The sequence below is a fragment of the Pristiophorus japonicus genome, chromosome 13 (genome assembly GCF_044704955.1).
Source record: "Pristiophorus japonicus isolate sPriJap1 chromosome 13, sPriJap1.hap1, whole genome shotgun sequence".
NCBI lineage: Eukaryota > Metazoa > Chordata > Chondrichthyes > Pristiophoridae > Pristiophorus > Pristiophorus japonicus.
Window position 1 is genome coordinate 79822052 of NC_091989.1, and position 18021 is coordinate 79840072.

An 18021-nucleotide genomic window follows, 5' to 3' on the forward strand; every position below is an offset into this window, starting at 1 on the left:
TCAAATTATGGTACTGAAATTCTAAAGTTTCTATTTAACCCAGAGATGCGTGGCATCGAGACATCGTAAACTTGCAGCTGGAGATGATCAAACAGTTTCAAATCCAACAGGTATTCTACAATAATTGAACTGTTCTGTCTATAATTATAGTTGAGTGGGTTGATTTATCTTCAGTACTAGAACAAGATGCAATTGGGAATAATTGCACCAGTGTCTCTTGAATTTCACCACTGTAGTTGCGGAGAATGATTGTATAGGGCTGTCAATTGGCAAATCTAAATCATTTACACAGCGAACTGCATGAAACTATTGTGCAATGCAGATAATCTCCAGCTTGCCTTTGTGTAGGACCAAAGTGCAGACCAGATTCTTCATCTGAAGTGGTTCAGATTAGCCCAGTTAATTTTGACTTGTGCCTTTTTTTAAAAAAAGGTATGGGTGTGTCCTTGCAAATGTCCTGCTATCTTAATACTGTGACGAGCAGACTGTTTAAATATTAGTATCTTTTAAATTTTAGCTGCGTTGTGTGGCCTGAAAGCCTCGAGTCTCTTGGAGAAATTCCGAATGACACTTCCATTTTTAACCGAGTTTACAAAGAATTGCTCTTTGATAACTTGGCAATGCTACTTCAGCACTAGTTCTACGGTTTGGGGTCATCCACAAGCCTGAATCACTGTGTCTGTTAGTTTATTGACAAAGCTTGAGGAGTTGAAAATGTACAGACTATTTATTCCCTGTGGGTGACCTGTACGAGAGTCCAGGAACTGTTGGTCGTGCTGAGACCAAGGGTAGTATATTAAAACCAGGGTAATGGTTTAGCAGTATTGGACAGCAGGTAATGGTAATAATACTTCTATTGCCATTTAAAGCTCCTCCAGAACCATCTTTTGTTTCTTTAATTGTCCAATTACCAGCCTCTCTTGCCTTGGACCATCGTCCCTTTTGACAGTTAATCACTCCTGCCTTCTGTCCTATACAGATCTTCCCCTTTTGTTCTTTCCTTTCCCCCACTTTCCCTGCACTTGCACTTGTTTAAAACCTGTTACATCTCTAACTTTTTCCAGTTCAGCTGAAAGGTCATCGACCAGAAAAAAATTATTCACGGATGTTGGCGTCATTGGCAAATCCAGCATTTATTGCCCATCCCAAATTGCCCTTGAGAAGGTGGTGAGCCACTGTAGTCCGTGTGGTGAAGGTACTCCCACAGTACTGCTAGGTAGGGAGTTCCAGGAGTTTAACCCAGCAACGATAAAGGAACGGCGATATATTTCCAAGTCAGGATGGTGTATGTCTTGGAAGGTGGTGGTGTTCCCATCCCCCTGCTGCCCTTGTCCTTCTAGGTGATAGTGGTCGTGGGTTTGGGAGGTCAAAGAAGCCTTGGCAAGTTTCAGCAGAGCATCCCATAGATGGTGCACACTCAAGCCATGGTTCGCTAGTGGTGGAGAGAGTGAATGTTTAAGATGGTGGATGGGTTGCCAATCAAGTGGGCTGCTTTGTCCTGGATGGTGCCGGCAAATGAAAAATATTCCATCACACTCCTAATTTGTGCCTTCTAGGTGGTGGAAAGGCTTTGGGGAGTCAGGAGGTGAGTCACTGCAGAATACCCAGCCTCTGGCCTGCTCTTGTTGCCACAGTATTTGTGGTTGGTCCAATGGTTTTTGGTTAATGGTGACCTCCAGGAAGTTAATGGTGGGGGATTCAACAATGGTAATGCCATTGAATGTCATGGGGAGGTGGTTAGACTCTTTTGCTGGCGATGGTCATTGCCTGGTGCTTGTGTGGCATGAATGTTACTTGCCACTTTACCTCGCTGTTGTCCAGGTCTGGCTGCATGTGGGCACGGACTGCTTCATTATCTGAGGAGTTGTGAATGGAACTGAACACTGCAATCATCAGCGAACATCCCCATTTCTGACCTTATGATGGAGGGAAGGTCATTGATGAAGCAGCTGAAGATGGTTGGACCTCGGATACTGCCCTGAGCAACTCCTGCAGCGATGTCCTGGGACTGATTGGCCTCCAACTATCACAACCATCTTCCTTTGTGTTAGCTATGACTGCAGGCAGTGGAGTGTTTTCCCCCTGAGCTCCATTGACTTTAATTTTTCTAGAGCTCCTTGGTGCCACACTCTCTGGCATTGGGCATGGCGTTGATCCTCCACCCACCCAGTGGCCAGTCAGCCTGCTGGTACTCACTTGGTAAGGCACTGGAGGATGTCAGTAAGTATGGAGTCATACCTTGCAAGAGGTTAATGCCTTGGGAGAGAAAGAGGGAACATTGTGCTGGTGCAATAGAGTGTGCTTTTCCGAGATTGGGGTTGTGTAAAGGGAGCCTTGGTCTGCAGCCGGCTATGTTATGCTTGAGTTGGGAACTTTGTGCTGTCATTGGAGGACAAAAATTGAATGATGTATATGCTCCCCAGCACTGCCATCATCCATCTTAATGAGCACAAAGTTCACCCTCCTCCAAATTATCACTCCAGGAGGAATGAAACTGGCTGGAAATGAAATAGGAAGGCAAGACAAAATGTAGAAGAACCCAGAGGATGTGAGAGGAAGCCTAGAAAATGAAAGGAATGGTACTGAGGGAACCATCGAATCCTATCATTTTGGAGAGAGGTGGCAGAGTCCCAACGTTGTATAAAATTTGCCTCACTTTATAACCATATCATTTATCTTAGTTTATATTGGATTTGTTTGGAAGATCTTTTACAGAGATATCTTAAGTAGACTTGTCAATTGGCTCAAGAAATACTGCATTCTTCTTTCAGAATGAAATCCATGGTTTACTTGAAAGATACTCTCTTAATGAAGCTTTGGTGGCAGAGAACGAGAAATTGCGAGAAGAGATTAAAAGACTGCGAGCTACATTTTAACAGTCGTACATTTCTGAACACCAGCTGAAGCAAGAGAGTTCCACACTGGTGAGAAGAAGCAATAACTTCATGCAACAAGGCAAGCACAGATGGTGGGCACTGATTTCAACCTGTTTCAAAATATTTAACACGTTAAATGTTTTATAAAATAGGCCAGTTCTTCAGAATGTCAGCCTTTGTTGATATAAAATGAGCTTATATCATCGTACTAAAATGCTTGGAATAAAAGCATTGAAGGTCTGTAATCAGCGGAGTGGTCAACAGTTGAACTCTTGATAAATGTGTAACTAATCTTTCAAGAAATTGCTTAAATCAGGACTTCTACATCATGGGAATGAATGAGAAAGGAGTATAGGAATTCAGTACATGAATCAGAATAAAGATTGGATTAGATATGCATTTATCCATATTCTACTGTACAGGTTTTTCTCAAAATAAATTAACAATAAGTGACACGACTACTCAAGGAAAGGGGAGTTCTCTGAGCAAAGAGGCAGTTTTTTTAAGTGAGGCGTTTTCTATTCTAGATCCTACTTTTTATGATTTGTACCAACTGTTGGTTTTTGTCCTGCAACATCAGTGGCCATATCTGTTCAGACCTTTAAATTGTTGATTGCTTGTCGCAGGTATCTTCATATTTTTTCATCAGCTACTTTAAAAACGAAATAGCTGCAGTATCTTTTGTATCTGTCTCTGGTACAAGCAGTATTTTCAGGACTCTGGGGAAAAATTAAACAATTTTAAAATGCTGCATTATTGCGGAAAGGATGGTCTCGAGTGCCTTTTTCAGATTGGGTGGGTTTCTGGAATAAGCAGGATGAAGTTAGCAGTGAGACAGTAATTCTGATATACCGTCCTTGCTATGCCTGACATTTAACAGTTGTGTAGAATTGAAGTCATTGTTTATATTGAGCAACCTTACACTGTTTTAGCACATCTATTTTGTAAAGAATTTCTATATGTATTTTGTTTTTGAATTAATTAAATTGCAGTATATTTTTGATGGAAAATATACTATATTAAGCGTGTTAAGCAATAAATATATAGGTAAACATTTTGTGTGTTAAATATGAAAGCACTGTTAAAACTACATGAAAGAAAATCAGCTTGCAGCCTTTTTAACACATGATCATTAAAATGTTTTGACAAAAGAAACGTGGATTTGAAAACTAGTAGTTTTTTACAGCCTTCTGGACTCAACATAGAGTTCAAAAATTTCAGAGCATAACCGCTGCCAATCTTTGGCTCGCCTTCCCCCCCATCCCCCTTAGAGCATGTTTCTTTCTTTTCTCCTTGTCTCTAATGGCAGTTGGTCATGATTCCGCCATTCACACCCGATCTCAACTAATGTTTTTCTAACTCCTGGCATTACCATTTGAATTTAGGCCATCATCCCTTTTGTCTCTCTAATCTCTCCTGCCTTCCACCCTATCACAGACCTTCCCTTTTGTTCTTCCCCTCCCCCTTTCAGTGCTTGTTAAGAATCTGTTCTTTTCGAACACTCCAGTTCTGACCAAGGGTCATCGACCTGAAACGTTAACTCTGCTTCCTCTCCTCAGATGCTGCCTGACCCGCTGAGATTTCCAGCATTTTCTGTTTTTATTCCAGATTCCAGCATCCACAATATTTTGCTTTTGTATTAGTACAGTTTTTGTTCTCCTCTATATTGCTGTATTTTTGTTTCATTGAGATCCATATCATCCTGGCTGTTCAGAAGCTGAGTTCAGTACTCAACCAGATACTGGTGGTAATTATTAGTAATCAAGTCCGATTTTGAAGTCTGAGCTTTAAAAACATTTATACATTTTACTCCAGTAAAGTATGCTATTTTTGCCGCTGCACCTTCTCCAAAGTGTCCGGGATAGAAAACTTGATGAAAAATCCTCACTGACCGTTTCCTTCTGCTATTCTGTTCTGTTCATCCCACCCCTTGAATGGTGGTGATGAAGTAGAGGTGTAACTCAGAATTTTAGAGGTGGAAATGAGCGATCTAGATAGTGTAATGCGCACAGCAAACTCCTAAAAACTGCAATGCAATAAATGAGGAGATCATCGGTTTTAGGTGTTGGTCGAAGGATAAATATTGGCCAGGGCCCCGGAAGAACACTCTTGCTGTTCTTCAATGAGTGCAAGGGATCTTTTACGTTGGTTTAATGACTTTTCCGAAATAAAACACCTCTGGCAGTGCAGCGCTCCCTCACAGAAGTGCCAGCCTACATTATGTGCTCAAAGGCTCTGGAGTGAGGATTGAAGCTACAACCTTCTGACTCAGGCAAGAGTGCTACCCACTGAGCCAAGGCTGACACTTATCAAGGAGCTTTACTGGAGACAAGAGGACACCAAGCAAGACGTGGAAGATGCATTGCAGGAGGGGTGACAAAGTGCAGTCAAAGAGTTAGGTTTTGATTTGGCTTTTGAAAGTGGCAAAGAGTTACAGGGAGTGAGTTTGAGTGCAGGAAAGTGATGGCTGAAGACCGTGACACCGATGGTGGAACAGAACAAGGGACCACACAGAGTAGGGCAGAGTTGGGATTGAAGGGTATGTGCTGACATGTAGGACTGGAGCAAATTGCAGAGGTAGGGTGGGGTCAGGCCATGGAAAGACTTGAGAATGAGATCAGTGAGAACAGCGGTCGTGGTGTGGGTTGAGATCCAGAGCCTATGTGCTGAATGGAGGCTAAGGCCCACCTGGTGCTGCGAAACACATGTGCTGACATTGTAAGAGCCTGGTCAGTGGGCCAAGATCCAGGATTTGCATTTTAAAGATGAGGAAATTCTTCTGGTGTCCTGGACAACTTCGCTTCTTTAACACCACCAAAAACTGATTAACTGATCATTCATCTCATTTGCTGTTTGTGCAACCTTGCTGTGTGCACAAGGTTTTGGGATGCCCTGAGGATATGATAAAGTGCTTTATGAATGCTGGTTCTTTCTTTGGCTAAAGGTCCTATATCTCTCTTACTTACACATTCTCTAACATGCTTTAACAGAGTTGATTATAAAAAATAAAGTACCTTTCTAGTGTAGACTTGACTACTCTAACACACTCCTGGCTGGTGTCCCACATTCTACCCTATGTAAACTTAAGGCCATCCAAAACTCGGCAGCCCGTGCCCTGAGCTCACTGACCGACATTGGCTCCTGGTTAAGCAACGTCTCGATTTTAAAATTCTCATCCTTGTTCACAAATTCCTCCATGGCCTCGCCCCTCCCTATCTCTATAATCTCCTCCAGCCTCACAACCCCTGAGATGCTGCGCTCCTCAAATTCTGCCCTCTTGAGCATCCTTGATTATAATTGCTCAACCATTAGTGGCCGTGCCTTCAGCTGCCTGGGCCCCAAGCTCTGGAACTCCCTCCCTAAACCTCTCCGCCTCTCTTTACTCCTTTAAGACGCTCCTTAAGCTGTTGGTCACCTGCCATAATTTCTTTTAATGTGGCTCGGTGTCAGATTTATTTGTTTTGCCTTAAAACACTCCTGTGAAGTGCCTTGAGATGTTTTACTACATTAAAGGTGCTATATAAATTCAAGTTGTGTAGAATAAGGAGCCTGTTACTCCAGAAAAAAAGCTAGCCGGGGTGGATGGTGTATGCTTGAAGTACAATTGAAGTGAAAATGGCTTCCTTAGCAAGCTGACTGGGTTATGGCTGCAGCCCAACTCTCAGTTGTGTTGGGATAGTACCCAGATAGGAACCCAAGGTATAATTGAGGGTCTCTGATTTCTGACTGTTGAGTGCTGCAGCATCCATGTTACTGCTGGTAAGAAGAGGGTCTTCCTTTCAGGCCAGAGAAGGCACGAACCCAGGGAAAATATAAGAAATCACAAGGATGGCAGGAAAAATAAATCCTGTGCTGCCTCTTCCATTCCTCCGCAATTATTCAGAGTCACTAATTCACTTAATACTGATCGAATCTTCAGTGAGGAACTACCTCTGGCAGTTTTGGATCTCGTCAAATGCATGAGAAAGAAAAGATACAATTGTGTGATTATCTCCGTTCACAAGCCCCCCATCACCAAATACAGAGGTTAGAGTGAAGCTGTGGTCAATGAAATACAGAACTACCTATTTTTAGTGGCCACTATAAAGGTACAATTTGGAGAAGAACACCTTGTGCTACATTGCACCAAAAATAATGGGAGATCTAATCCCCTATTAGACTTGAGAAACATGGTAACTGAAACCATGTGTGGCAGCTATGGATGCCAGGGATATTTCAACTTAAGGTTTCAAAATCCCACAAGAAGTACTACAGTTGATGGAAGGGACCCATGACCAGCACCAGGTCCTCCTATTTAACCTAAAACTATCTCTGGACTTCACCTTTGTTGTGAGATATTGATCATGCCTTTTTATTGAACTATAGCTTTCTGATTGATCAAACCATCATGACTTTTCAACCCTGACCAATTGTCCTAGACAACCTGTGTTCCCTTCCAGAATTTGGATACACTGCTCCAGCTGAGGCCTAACCACTGATTTGTAAAGTTTCAGCACAACTTATTTTCCTTTGTACTCTGCCTCCATTTATAAAGCCAAGGATCCCGTCTGCGCTCTTTCGGATGAGACGTTAAACCGAGGCCCCGCCTGCCCTCTCAGGCAGTCGTAAACGATCCCATGGCACTATTTCGAATTAGAGCAGGGCAGTTATCCCTGGTGTCCTGGCCAATATTTATCCCATAATCAACATAACAAAAAAAACATTATCTGGTCATGATCACATTGCTGTTTGTGGCAGCTAGCTGTGCACAAATTGGCTGCCGCTTTTCCCACGTTACAACAGTGACTACACCCCAAAAGTACTTAATTGTCTGTAAAGCGCTTTTGAGACGTCCGGTGGTCGTGAAAGGCGCTATACAAATGCAAGTCTTTCTTTCTTTATATCCCAACCTCCACAGCAGCGCTGAAAATGTCAAACCCCGTGGAACACCTCATTTTTGTACTGTAACTTCCACTCCTCTAACTCTAGGTTTTTTTCTTGGAACGCAAAGCTCATCTCCGAAGATGTTGGGACTTGGTGGTGAGTGTAGAAGTTTGTGATAAAGTCTACTCTCTGCTAACCCAAGACCGATCAATATAATCTTTATTGTCACATTCTCATTTCTATTAATATCCCAGTTTTCAGTATAGGTACCAAAATTACTGTTAATTCCTTGACCCTTAACTTTAGAAGCTTTTATCAAATCCTTCCTGAAAGTTGAAATGCATTATGTCTATTAGATTGTCCATTGTTTAATTAATCCTTGAAAGAATTTAAGTAAATTTGTAAGCAATGAGCTGCTGCCATGGCAAGTGATTGGCATATCCTTTGACAAAACCAGCTTAAGTCCGGTACTTCATGACGTAAGGACCTTTTAAAGACGAAATTTATGATTTTGCAATACATCGTAGGCCCAGAAAAGGAAGCGTTGAAACAGGAGTCTCATTCCTACAGGTAGTGTAGTGTTCCTAGTTTCAGCTGTGGCTCAGTGGGTGGCACTCTCACCTCTGAGTCAGAAGGTTGTGGATACAAGTCCCACTCCAGGAACTTGAGCACATAAATCTAGGCTGACACTCCAGTGCAGTGCTGAGGGAAGGCTGCACTGTCGGAGGTCAGGTCTTTCAGATGAGACATTAAACTGAGGTCCCGTCTGCTCTCTCAGGTGCACATAAAAGATCCACTATATCGAAGAAGAGCAGGGGAGATATCCCCGGTGTCCTGGCCAATATTTATCCCTCAATCAACATAACAAAAACAGTTTATTTGGTCATCACATTGCTGTTTGTGCGAGTTTGCTATGTGCAAATTGGCTGTCGCGTTTTCCACATTACAACAGTGACTGCACTCCAAAAGTACTTCATTGCCTATAAAGGGCTTTGAGACATCCGGTGGTTGTGAATGGCTCTATATAAATGCAAGTCTTTGAGGTTTTTTTAATGTCTTGCATGTCCTTTCTGTTTCTTTACTCTCTCATTCATAGAGACGTAGAAATTTACAGCACAGAAGGAGGCCATTTCGGCCCATCGTGTCCACGCCGGACGACAAAGCCGCACGGCCCTTGGTCAACAACCCTGAAGGTTACATATAAACCTATGAACAATGACGGAAAGGCAAAGAGCACCCAGCCCAACCAGTCCACCTCACACAACTGCGACACCCCTTATACTGAAACATTCTACGCTCCACCCCAACCGGATTGCGGCACTGGAGCTGCGGATGGATTCACTCAGGAGCATCCATGATGCTGAGAATGACGTGAATAGTACGTTTAGCGAGTTGGTCTCACTGCAGGTAAAGGATACACAGCCAGATGGTAAATGGGTGACCAGCAGGAAGAGTAGTGCAGGGGTCCCCTGCGGTCATCCCCCTGCAAAACAGATACACCGCTTTTGGTACTGTTGAGGGGGATGACTCATCAGGGGGGAGCAGCAGCAGCCAAGTTCATGGCACCGTGGGTGGCTCTGCTGCACAGGAGGGCAGGAAAAAGAGTGGGAGAGCAACAGTGATAGGGGATTTGATTGTAAGGGGAATAGATAGGCGTTTCTGCGGCCGCAACCGAGACTCCAGGATGGTATGTTGCCTTTCTGGTGCAAGGGTCAAGGATGTCTCGGAGCGGGTGCAGGACATTCTGAAAAGGGAGGGTGAACAGCCAGTTGTCGTGGTGCATATAGGTACCAACGATATGGGTAAAAAACGGGATGAGGTCCTACGAGACAAATTTGGGGAGCTAGGAGCTAAATTAAAAAGTGGCACCTCAAAGGTAGCAATCTCAGGATTGCTACCAGTGCCACGTGCTAGTCAGAGTAAGAATCGCAGGATAGCTCAGATGAATACATGCTTGAGTGGTGCAAGAGGGAGGGATCCAAATTCCTGGGACATTGGAACCGGTTCTGGGGGAGGTGTGACCAGTACAAACCGGACAGTCTGCACCTAGGCAGGACCGGAACCAATATGCTAGGGGGCGTGTTTGCTAGTGCTGTTGGGGAGGAGTTAAACTAACATGGCAGGGGGATGGGAACCTATGCAGGGAGACAGAGGGAAATAAAATGGAGGCAGAAGCAAAAGATAGAAAGGAGAATAGCAAAAGTGGAGGGCAGAGAAACCCAAGGCAAAAACCAAAAAGGGCCACATTACAGCAAAATTCTAAAGGGGCAAAGTGTGTTAAAAAGACAAGCCTGAAGGCTCTGTGCCTCATTGTGAGGAGTATTCAGAATAAGGTGGACGAATTAACTGCGCAGACAGCAGTTAACGGATATGATGTAATTGGCATCAGGGAGACATGGCTCTAGGGTGACCAAGGCTGGGAATTCAACATCTAGGGGTATTCAACATTTAGGAAGGATAGGCAGAGAGGAAAAGGAGGCAGGGTGGCATTGCTGGTTAAAGAGGAATTTAACGCAATAGTAAGGAGGGACATTAGCCTGGATGATGTGGAATCGGTATGGGTGGAACTGTGGAATTCCAAAGGGCAGAAAACGTTAGTGGGAGTTGTGTACAGACCACCAAACAGTAGTAGTGAGGTTGGGGACAGCATCAAACCAGAAATAAGGGATGTGTGCAATAAAGGTACAGCAGTTATCATGGGCGACTTTAATCTATATATTGATTGGGCTAACCAAACTGGTAGCAATGCGGTGAAGGAGGATTTCCTGGAGTGTATTAGGGATGGTTTTCTTGACCAATACGTCGAGGAACCAACTAGAGAGCTGGCCATCCTAGACTGGGTGATGTGTAATGAGAAGGGACTAATTAGCAATCTTGTTGTGTGAGGCCCCTTGGGGAAGAGTGACCATAATATGGTAGAAATCTTTATTAAGATGGAGAGTGACACAGTTAATCCTGAACTTAAGGAAAGGTAACTTCGACGGTATGAGGCGTGAATTGGCTAGAATAGATTGGCAAAGGATACTTAAAGGGTTGACAGTGGATAAGCAATGGCAAACATTTAAAGATCACATGGATGAACTTCAGCAATTGTACATCCCTGTCTGGAGTAAAAATAAAACGGGGAAGGTGTCTCAACCATGGCTAACAAGGGAAATTAAGGATAGTGTTAAGGCCAAGGAAGAGACATATAAATTGGCTAGAAAAAGCAAGAAACCTGAGGACTGGGAGAAATTTAGAATTCAACAGAGGAGGACTAAGGATTTAATTAAGAGGGGGAAAATAGAGTACGAGAGGAAGCTTACAGGGAAGGTAAAAACTGACTGCAAAAGCTTCTATAAATATGTGAACAGAAAAAGATTAGTGAAGACAAACGTAGGTCCCTTGCAGTCGGATTCAGGTGAATTTATAATGGGGAACAAAGAAATGGCAGACCAATTGAACAAATACTTCAGTTCTATCTTCACGAAGGAAGATACAAATAACCTTCCGAATGTACTAGGGGACAGTGGGTCTAGTGAAAAGGAGGAACTGAAGGATATCCTTCTTAGGCGGGAAATTGTGTTAGGGAAATTGATGGGATTGAAGGCCGATAAATCCCCGGGGCCTGATAGTCTGCATCCCAGAGTGCTTAAGGAAGTGGCCCTAGAAATAGTGGATGCATTGGTGATCATTTTCCAACAGTCTATCGACTCTGGATCAGTTCCTATGGACTGGAGGGTAGCTAATGTAATACCACTTTTTAAAAAAGGAGGGAGAGAGAAAACGGGTGACTATAGATCAGGTTAGCCTGACATCAGTAGTGGGGAAAATGTTGGAATCAATCATTAAGGATGAAATAGCAGCACATTTGGAAAGCAGTGACAAGATCAGACCAAGTCAGCATGGATTTATGAAACGAAAATCATGCTTGACGAAGCTTCTGGAATTTTTTGAGGATGTAACTAGCAGTGGACAAGGGAGAACCAATGGATGTGGTGTCTTTGGACTTTCAAAAGGCTTTTGACAAGGTCCCGCACAAGAGATTGGTGTGCAAAATCAAAGCGCGTGGTATTGGGGGTAATGTACTGACGTTGATAGAGAACTGGTTGGCAGACAGGAAGCAGAGAGTCGGGATAAACGGGTCCTTTTCAGAATGGCAGGCAGTGACTAGTGGAGTGCCGCAGGGCTCAGTGCTGGGACCCCAGCTTGCTACATTATACATCAATGATTTAGATGAAGGAATTGAGTGTAATATCTCCAAGTTTGCGGATGACACTAAACTGGGTGGCGGTGTGAGCTGTGAGGAGGACGCTAAGAGGCTGCAGGGTGACTTGGACAGGTTCGGTGAGTGGGCAAATGCATGGCAGATGCAGTATAATGTGGATAAATGTGAGGTTATCCATTTTGGGTGCAAAAACATGAAGGCAGAATATTATCTGAATGGTGGCAGATTAGGAAAAGGGGAGGTGCAACGAGACCTGGGTGTCATGGTTCATCAGTCACCGAAAGTGGGCATGCAGGTACAGCAGGCGGTGAAGAAGGCCAATGGTATGTTGGCCTTCATAGCTAGGGGATTTGCGTATAGGAGCAGGGAGGTCTTACTGCAGTTATAAAGGGCCTTAGTGAGGCCTCACCTAGAATATCGTGTTCAGTTTTGGTCTCCTAATCTGAGGAAGGACGTTCTTACTATTGAGGGAGTGCAGCGAAGGTTCACCAGACTGATTCCAGGGATGGCTGGACTGTCATATGAGGAGAGACTGGATCAACTGGGCCTTTATTCACTGGAGTTTAGAAGGATGAGAGGGGATCTCATAGAAACGTATAAGATTCTGACGGGACTGGACAGGTTAGATGCGGGAAGAATGTTCCCGATGTTGGGGAAATCCAGAACCAGGGAACATAGGCTTAGGATAAGGGGTAATCCATTTAGGACTGAGATGAGGAGAAACTTCTTCACTCAAAGAGTTGTTAACCTATGGAATTCCCTGCCTCAGAGAGTTGTTGATGCCAGTTCATTGGATATATTCAAGAGGGAGTTAGATATGGCCCTTATGGCTAAGGGGATCAAGGGGTATGGAGAGAAAGCAGGAAAGGGGTACTGACGGAATGATCAGCCATGATCTTATTGAATGGCGGTGCAGGCTCGAAGGGCCGAATGGCCTACTCCTGCACCTATTTTCTAAGTTTCTATGTGATCTCCTTGGAGAGACAAAAACCAGATTAAAAACCCAGGCCAATTTAGGGAGAAAAAACCTGGGAAAATACTTCTCCGACCCATCTAGGCGATCGAAACTAGTCCAGGAGATCACCCTAGCTGTATTCGATTCCATGCAGTATTTACCATTAATAGTGCGTCGTTCAACAAAAGTTCATCCAGTCTAATCCTAATGACCAGCTCTTGGTCCATAACCCTGCAGGTTACGGCACTTTAAGTGTCCATCCAACCATCTCTTAAAAGTGGTGAGGGTTTCTGCATCCACCACTCTTCCAGGCAATGAGTTCCAGATCCCCACAAACCTCTGCTTAAAGAAGCCCTCCCTCAAATCCCCCTAAACCTTCCACCACCCACCTGAAAACTATGCCAACTCATAATCAACCCCTCCATCAATGGGCATCCTAGTAAATCTTTCAGGGATCTGTGGACAAGCACTCACAGGTCCCTTTGTTCATCCACACTATTAAGTGACCTACCGCTTAATGTGTATACCCTTTCCTTATTAGCCCTCCCAAAGTGCATCACCTTGCACTTCTCTGAATTAAATTCCATTTGCCACTACTCTGCCCACCTGACCAGTAGATTGATATCCTCCTGCACCCCATGACTTTCCTCTTCATTATCAACCACACAGCCAATTTTAGTGTTGTCTGCAAACTTCTTAATCATACTCCCTATATTCAAATCTAAATCATTGATATATATCACAAAAGGGACCTAACACTGAGCCCTGCGGAACCCCACTGGAAACATCCTTCCAGTCACAAAAACATCCATCAACCATTACCCTTTGCTTCCTACCTCCAAGCCAATTTTGGATCCAACTTGCCACTTTGCCCGGGATCCCATGGGCTTTAACCTTGACCAGTCTACCATGTGGGATCTTATCAAAAGCTTTGCTTAAGTCCATATACACTACATTGTACGCATTATCCTCATCGATCCTCTTGGTTACCTCCTCAAAAAATTCAATCAGGTTAGTCAAACACGATATTCCGTTAACAAATCCGTGCTGACTGTCCCGAATCAATCCCTGTCTTTCCAAATTTAGATTTATCCTGTCTTTCAGGATTTTTTCCAATAATTTTCCCACCACTGAGGTTAGGCTGATCAGCCTGTAATTACTCGGCCTATCCCTTTCTCCCTTCTTAAACAAGGGTACTACATTAGCAGTCCTCCAATCCTCTGGCACCGTGCCCAAATCCAAAGAGGACTGGCAAATGATGGTCAAGGCCTCTGCTAATTTATCTTTTACTTCGCTCAACAGCCTGGGATGCATTTTATCCAGCCCTGGGGACTTAGCTACCTTCAAAGCTGCTAAACCCCTTAATACTTCCTCTCTCACTATATTTATTTCATCCAAAATATCACACTCCTCCTTGATAGCAGTATCTGCATAGCCCCTTTGTGAAAACTGATGTAAAGTATTCGTTAAGAACCTTACCAACATCTTCCGCCTCCACACAAAGATTACCCTCATGGTCTCTAATAGGCCCTACCCTTTATTTAATTACCCTCTTACTCTTAATATATTTATAGAACATCTTAGGGTTTTCCTTAATTTTACTAGCCAAGAATTTCTCATGCTCTCTCTTAGCATTCCTAATATCCTTTTTAATTTTGCCTCTCAACTTTGTATATTCCTTTAAAGATTCTGTAGTATTTAGCCGTTGGTATATGACATAAGCGTCCCTTTTTTTCTTTATCCTCCTCTGTAAATCCCTAGACATCCAGGGGGCTCGAGAATTATTATTCCCAAATTTTTTCTTTCCCTCTCTTTGTTTCTCTTTCAGTATCCAATTTGATTCTAATTCGCCTTCTTCCCTTCTCTGTCATTCACTGTTATTTTGTTTCATTGGTGAAGGAGATAAACTATTAGTTCGGTCGTTCATCAAGATCCCAGATACCCTGTTGACCTTGCCGTTATCAATTCACACTTCCTGCAATTTGTGGTGCAAAAATAATTGGAGCTGAAGGGTGAGGAAAAAAATTCAACACACAACGCACAGATGCCCCGCTCCAGCAAATTCTGGGACGCTATACGTTCAAAAAACTTGAGCTCTGGCAACACAGGAAAAATCCAATTTTCTGCAGCTTGTTTCTATAATTGTGTACACAATTTGCTGAGTCCCAGAGACAGTGACCATCTTGGTTTCTGAGCAGATCTTATTATTTGCCACAATAAATTATTTATCTACTTCTGAAATCATGCTGTTCGCTTCCTGGAGGCTGCATTTTTCTAAATGTTGATGGTATCCCAGATAACGGTGTCAAATGTTTTACTTACTGCAGGTTAAAAGGTCACATCCAGATTCAGGCCATACTGGTTCTTCTGTCCCCCAAAAAGGGATGGATTTAAACTAATTAAGTCTTTGATTTCAAACTACTTTCCTAATCTTATTCACAAAGTGTAAGCTGCATACTTTGGAGGTGGTCATCTTGTTTCGGTGGCTGGGTTAACTATTCCTTTCTGCCACGAATTATTCCTGAATTTGCTGATCTCAGGAAACTTGGGGCTAATGTTTTCACTGACAATTTTTATTTCTTTCAGCCACAACTGACACCTACCACTGGTATAGTACTATTGTATGTTGAGATTCAATGAATAAGGAAGAAAGCAAGCTCACCTACCGTTAGTTATGATGTTACTTACATATACTCTCCGAAAGAAATTCAACCTCCATGTACGAAGATTCACTGCAGCCTACACCTTGATGCTTTTTCTGACTTAGTACTACTTGGAGCTGCTCAATCTTTAGCTTTATACATGTACTTGTTTATTAGTCAGGGGTTGCTTTTCCAGCTGGTAAGGTTATGATTTAGATTGAAGCCTTAATACAACAGATTGGAGGAAGATCCATGAAACAGCTGCTCCACGACACGCCCAGACTGGCTCTCTGACCCATGTTGTCTGAGCAGCTTATAGCAGGCCTCTTTGAGAAGAAATGATTCACCAAGTCACAGATAAACTCTTGAAAGACAGGAGATATGTTTCTTGTTTTATATAATGTAGGGGGGTGTGGGGAGAGGGTTTAATCTGTATTGGTTGAAAAGACCTTCAGCCTGAATTCTCACATTTAAGTGAGTGCCAAATTGCAGAAAATCATAATCGTAGAGAATACGGAAATAATTCTTGGTGCTGTGCGTGAGTTGATGCTTTACCATGGGTTATTCAACAGAGGGTGCTATTGTAATGTACTGGCGACACCTGTACTGTTACTGCAGTATGTTGGAGTTTTGTGTTCATCTTTTAAATCTTTATATTCTGCGTTCATGCTTTGCATACAGTTGTTGAAACACCAGCAAGTTTATTTCTTTCGCGAGGATTCAATTGGTTTCCAATGAATTAATTCAGGACTTAAAAGCTTGCATTTTGATTAATGTATCTAATTATTTTTTGTGTCTAATAAAATGTACAAAAGAAACCAAATTATTCCTTGCCGGTATTGAAGACTCCCCTGCTCCTCTTCAAATAGTGCTGTTATGTCTTTAATACTCTTATGAATGACTCCACAAGGTCTAGTATTGTACTTGAGCTGCTGTGACCTTAGTCCCATTTATTGTAACTCCAGAGTGAGGCACAAGCATGGTGGGCAGCCTTTTATACTGGGCCCTGCACACCTATGCAGGTGACCCTGAGGTCTCCCACCGCAGTGCCCTCTGGTGGCACACCTTATGTGACTATACAGTTAGCACACATGGTCTACATACATGACATCACTTCTCCCCAAGTCTTTAACGCAAATTGACTCATACATTGACGGTGACCTGGGCTTTGCTCTTCCTGGTTAACCATTGGAGAGTCGCTTCTAGCTTGGGTGGGTTGGTAGTGAGATTTGTTGCCAGTGGAGGTTTCCCCCGGCCACACACACACACACACACAGATCATGCTAATGGCCCGTTACATGCAAGTTGCATTCAAGTTCATCTCATGGGTTTTACATTTACATCTTGGTACATTTGTTGGGTGGATTACAGTTGGGTTTCTTTTTGTGTGGTACATTTACATGATCAGTACAGGTATCTCAGTACAGGTACACAAGGACAGTCTAGTTCCAGCACGGCCGGATGAGATCCGGGTCGTCTGGTGGCGACGCAGCGCCCCATGCTAGTGGGTCTGTGGGCAAGGTGAGCTCATTTTGCTCAAGTTGCCGGAGCTCAGGACTCTTGCCATTACTGCTAGTGTCGGGCAGGCCCAAAGACAGCTGATGTGTCTGTGACCTCCCTGTCCTTTTCTTTTGCACAGTGTCACTGCTGCTCCCTGGGAAACAGTCTGAGCGAGTGAGTGTTTCATCTAAGCGATGGTGGGGCTGCCTCGTCTTGTCTAGCAGTTCGCAGGGAACTGCTGACTCGCTTTCCTTGAGGACACTGTTGTGAGCTCTCTCTAGTTTTGGATCCTGGCTGGTCCAGGTCCTGTTCGGAGGAGCCGTTGCGGGTGACCCTTCGCTCTTGGGCATTGCCAAGGTGGCTAGTGGGTTTGTGGCCTGCACCTTTTCCACCCGGGTGGTGGGCGATGGTAGCCAACTGCGAGCATAGGCACAGTTTACTGTTTCTGGCTCGTGGCGGTTCATGCCATCGGGTGCTTGCAATGTTAAACCGATCTGAGGCAGGGTATCGCTACCGGTGCCTCTGCTCTCCGGGGATCGTTTACTCTGTGGCTTGTCTACTTCTGTCAGCTGTGGGGACACTTCATGATACGTCATCCCGGGATCGCAGGCTACAGCATTGGGTAACCCGCTGGACCTGTATGCAACCGTTAGGTGTTCACCCGCTACATTGGCTGATTGCAATTTGCACCTGACATCGTTCAACAACATTTTGCTCGTTACAGCTGGACTTTTACATTGGTTACCAATTTCAAGCAGGTCATTGAAAACTAGTGGGTTGCTGGCCTCCTTTAAAATGGCCGTACTACTTTTACACCAATCGCCTTCCTTGCATGGAACCACGTGTCATTGCTCCATTAGCGCTACACCTCGTGGTTTGGATGCCATCTTTTCCCTGTCCATGATGTCGACTGCCGCGATCTTCTTTCCCAGGGATTCTGCCACTGAAGCTAGGAAGGCGTCCTCGGATCCAATCTTC

General features: G+C 43.8%; 1 protein-coding gene across 2 annotated transcripts in view; it reads left to right on the forward strand.

Annotated features, from left to right (window-relative positions):
- Nucleotides 1-16330, forward strand: part of nedd1 (NEDD1 gamma-tubulin ring complex targeting factor) — a 75935-nt gene extending 59605 nt beyond the window's left edge. Inside the window, exons 15-18 of one of the 2 annotated variants that reach the window (XR_011596333.1) lie at nt 44-110; nt 2772-2968; nt 8836-9146; nt 15488-16330. Coding sequence is in view for 1 of the 2 variants with exons in the window: in XM_070897712.1 (XP_070753813.1) it covers nt 44-110; nt 2772-2876 (172 nt within the window). In the remaining variant the exon portion in view is untranslated. Of the gene's footprint in view, nt 1-43; nt 111-2771; nt 4000-8835; nt 9147-15487 lie in introns of those variants that run through there. The other variant, XM_070897712.1, reaches the window with a different exon arrangement.
- The last annotated feature ends 1691 nt before the right edge of the window (nt 16331-18021 follow it).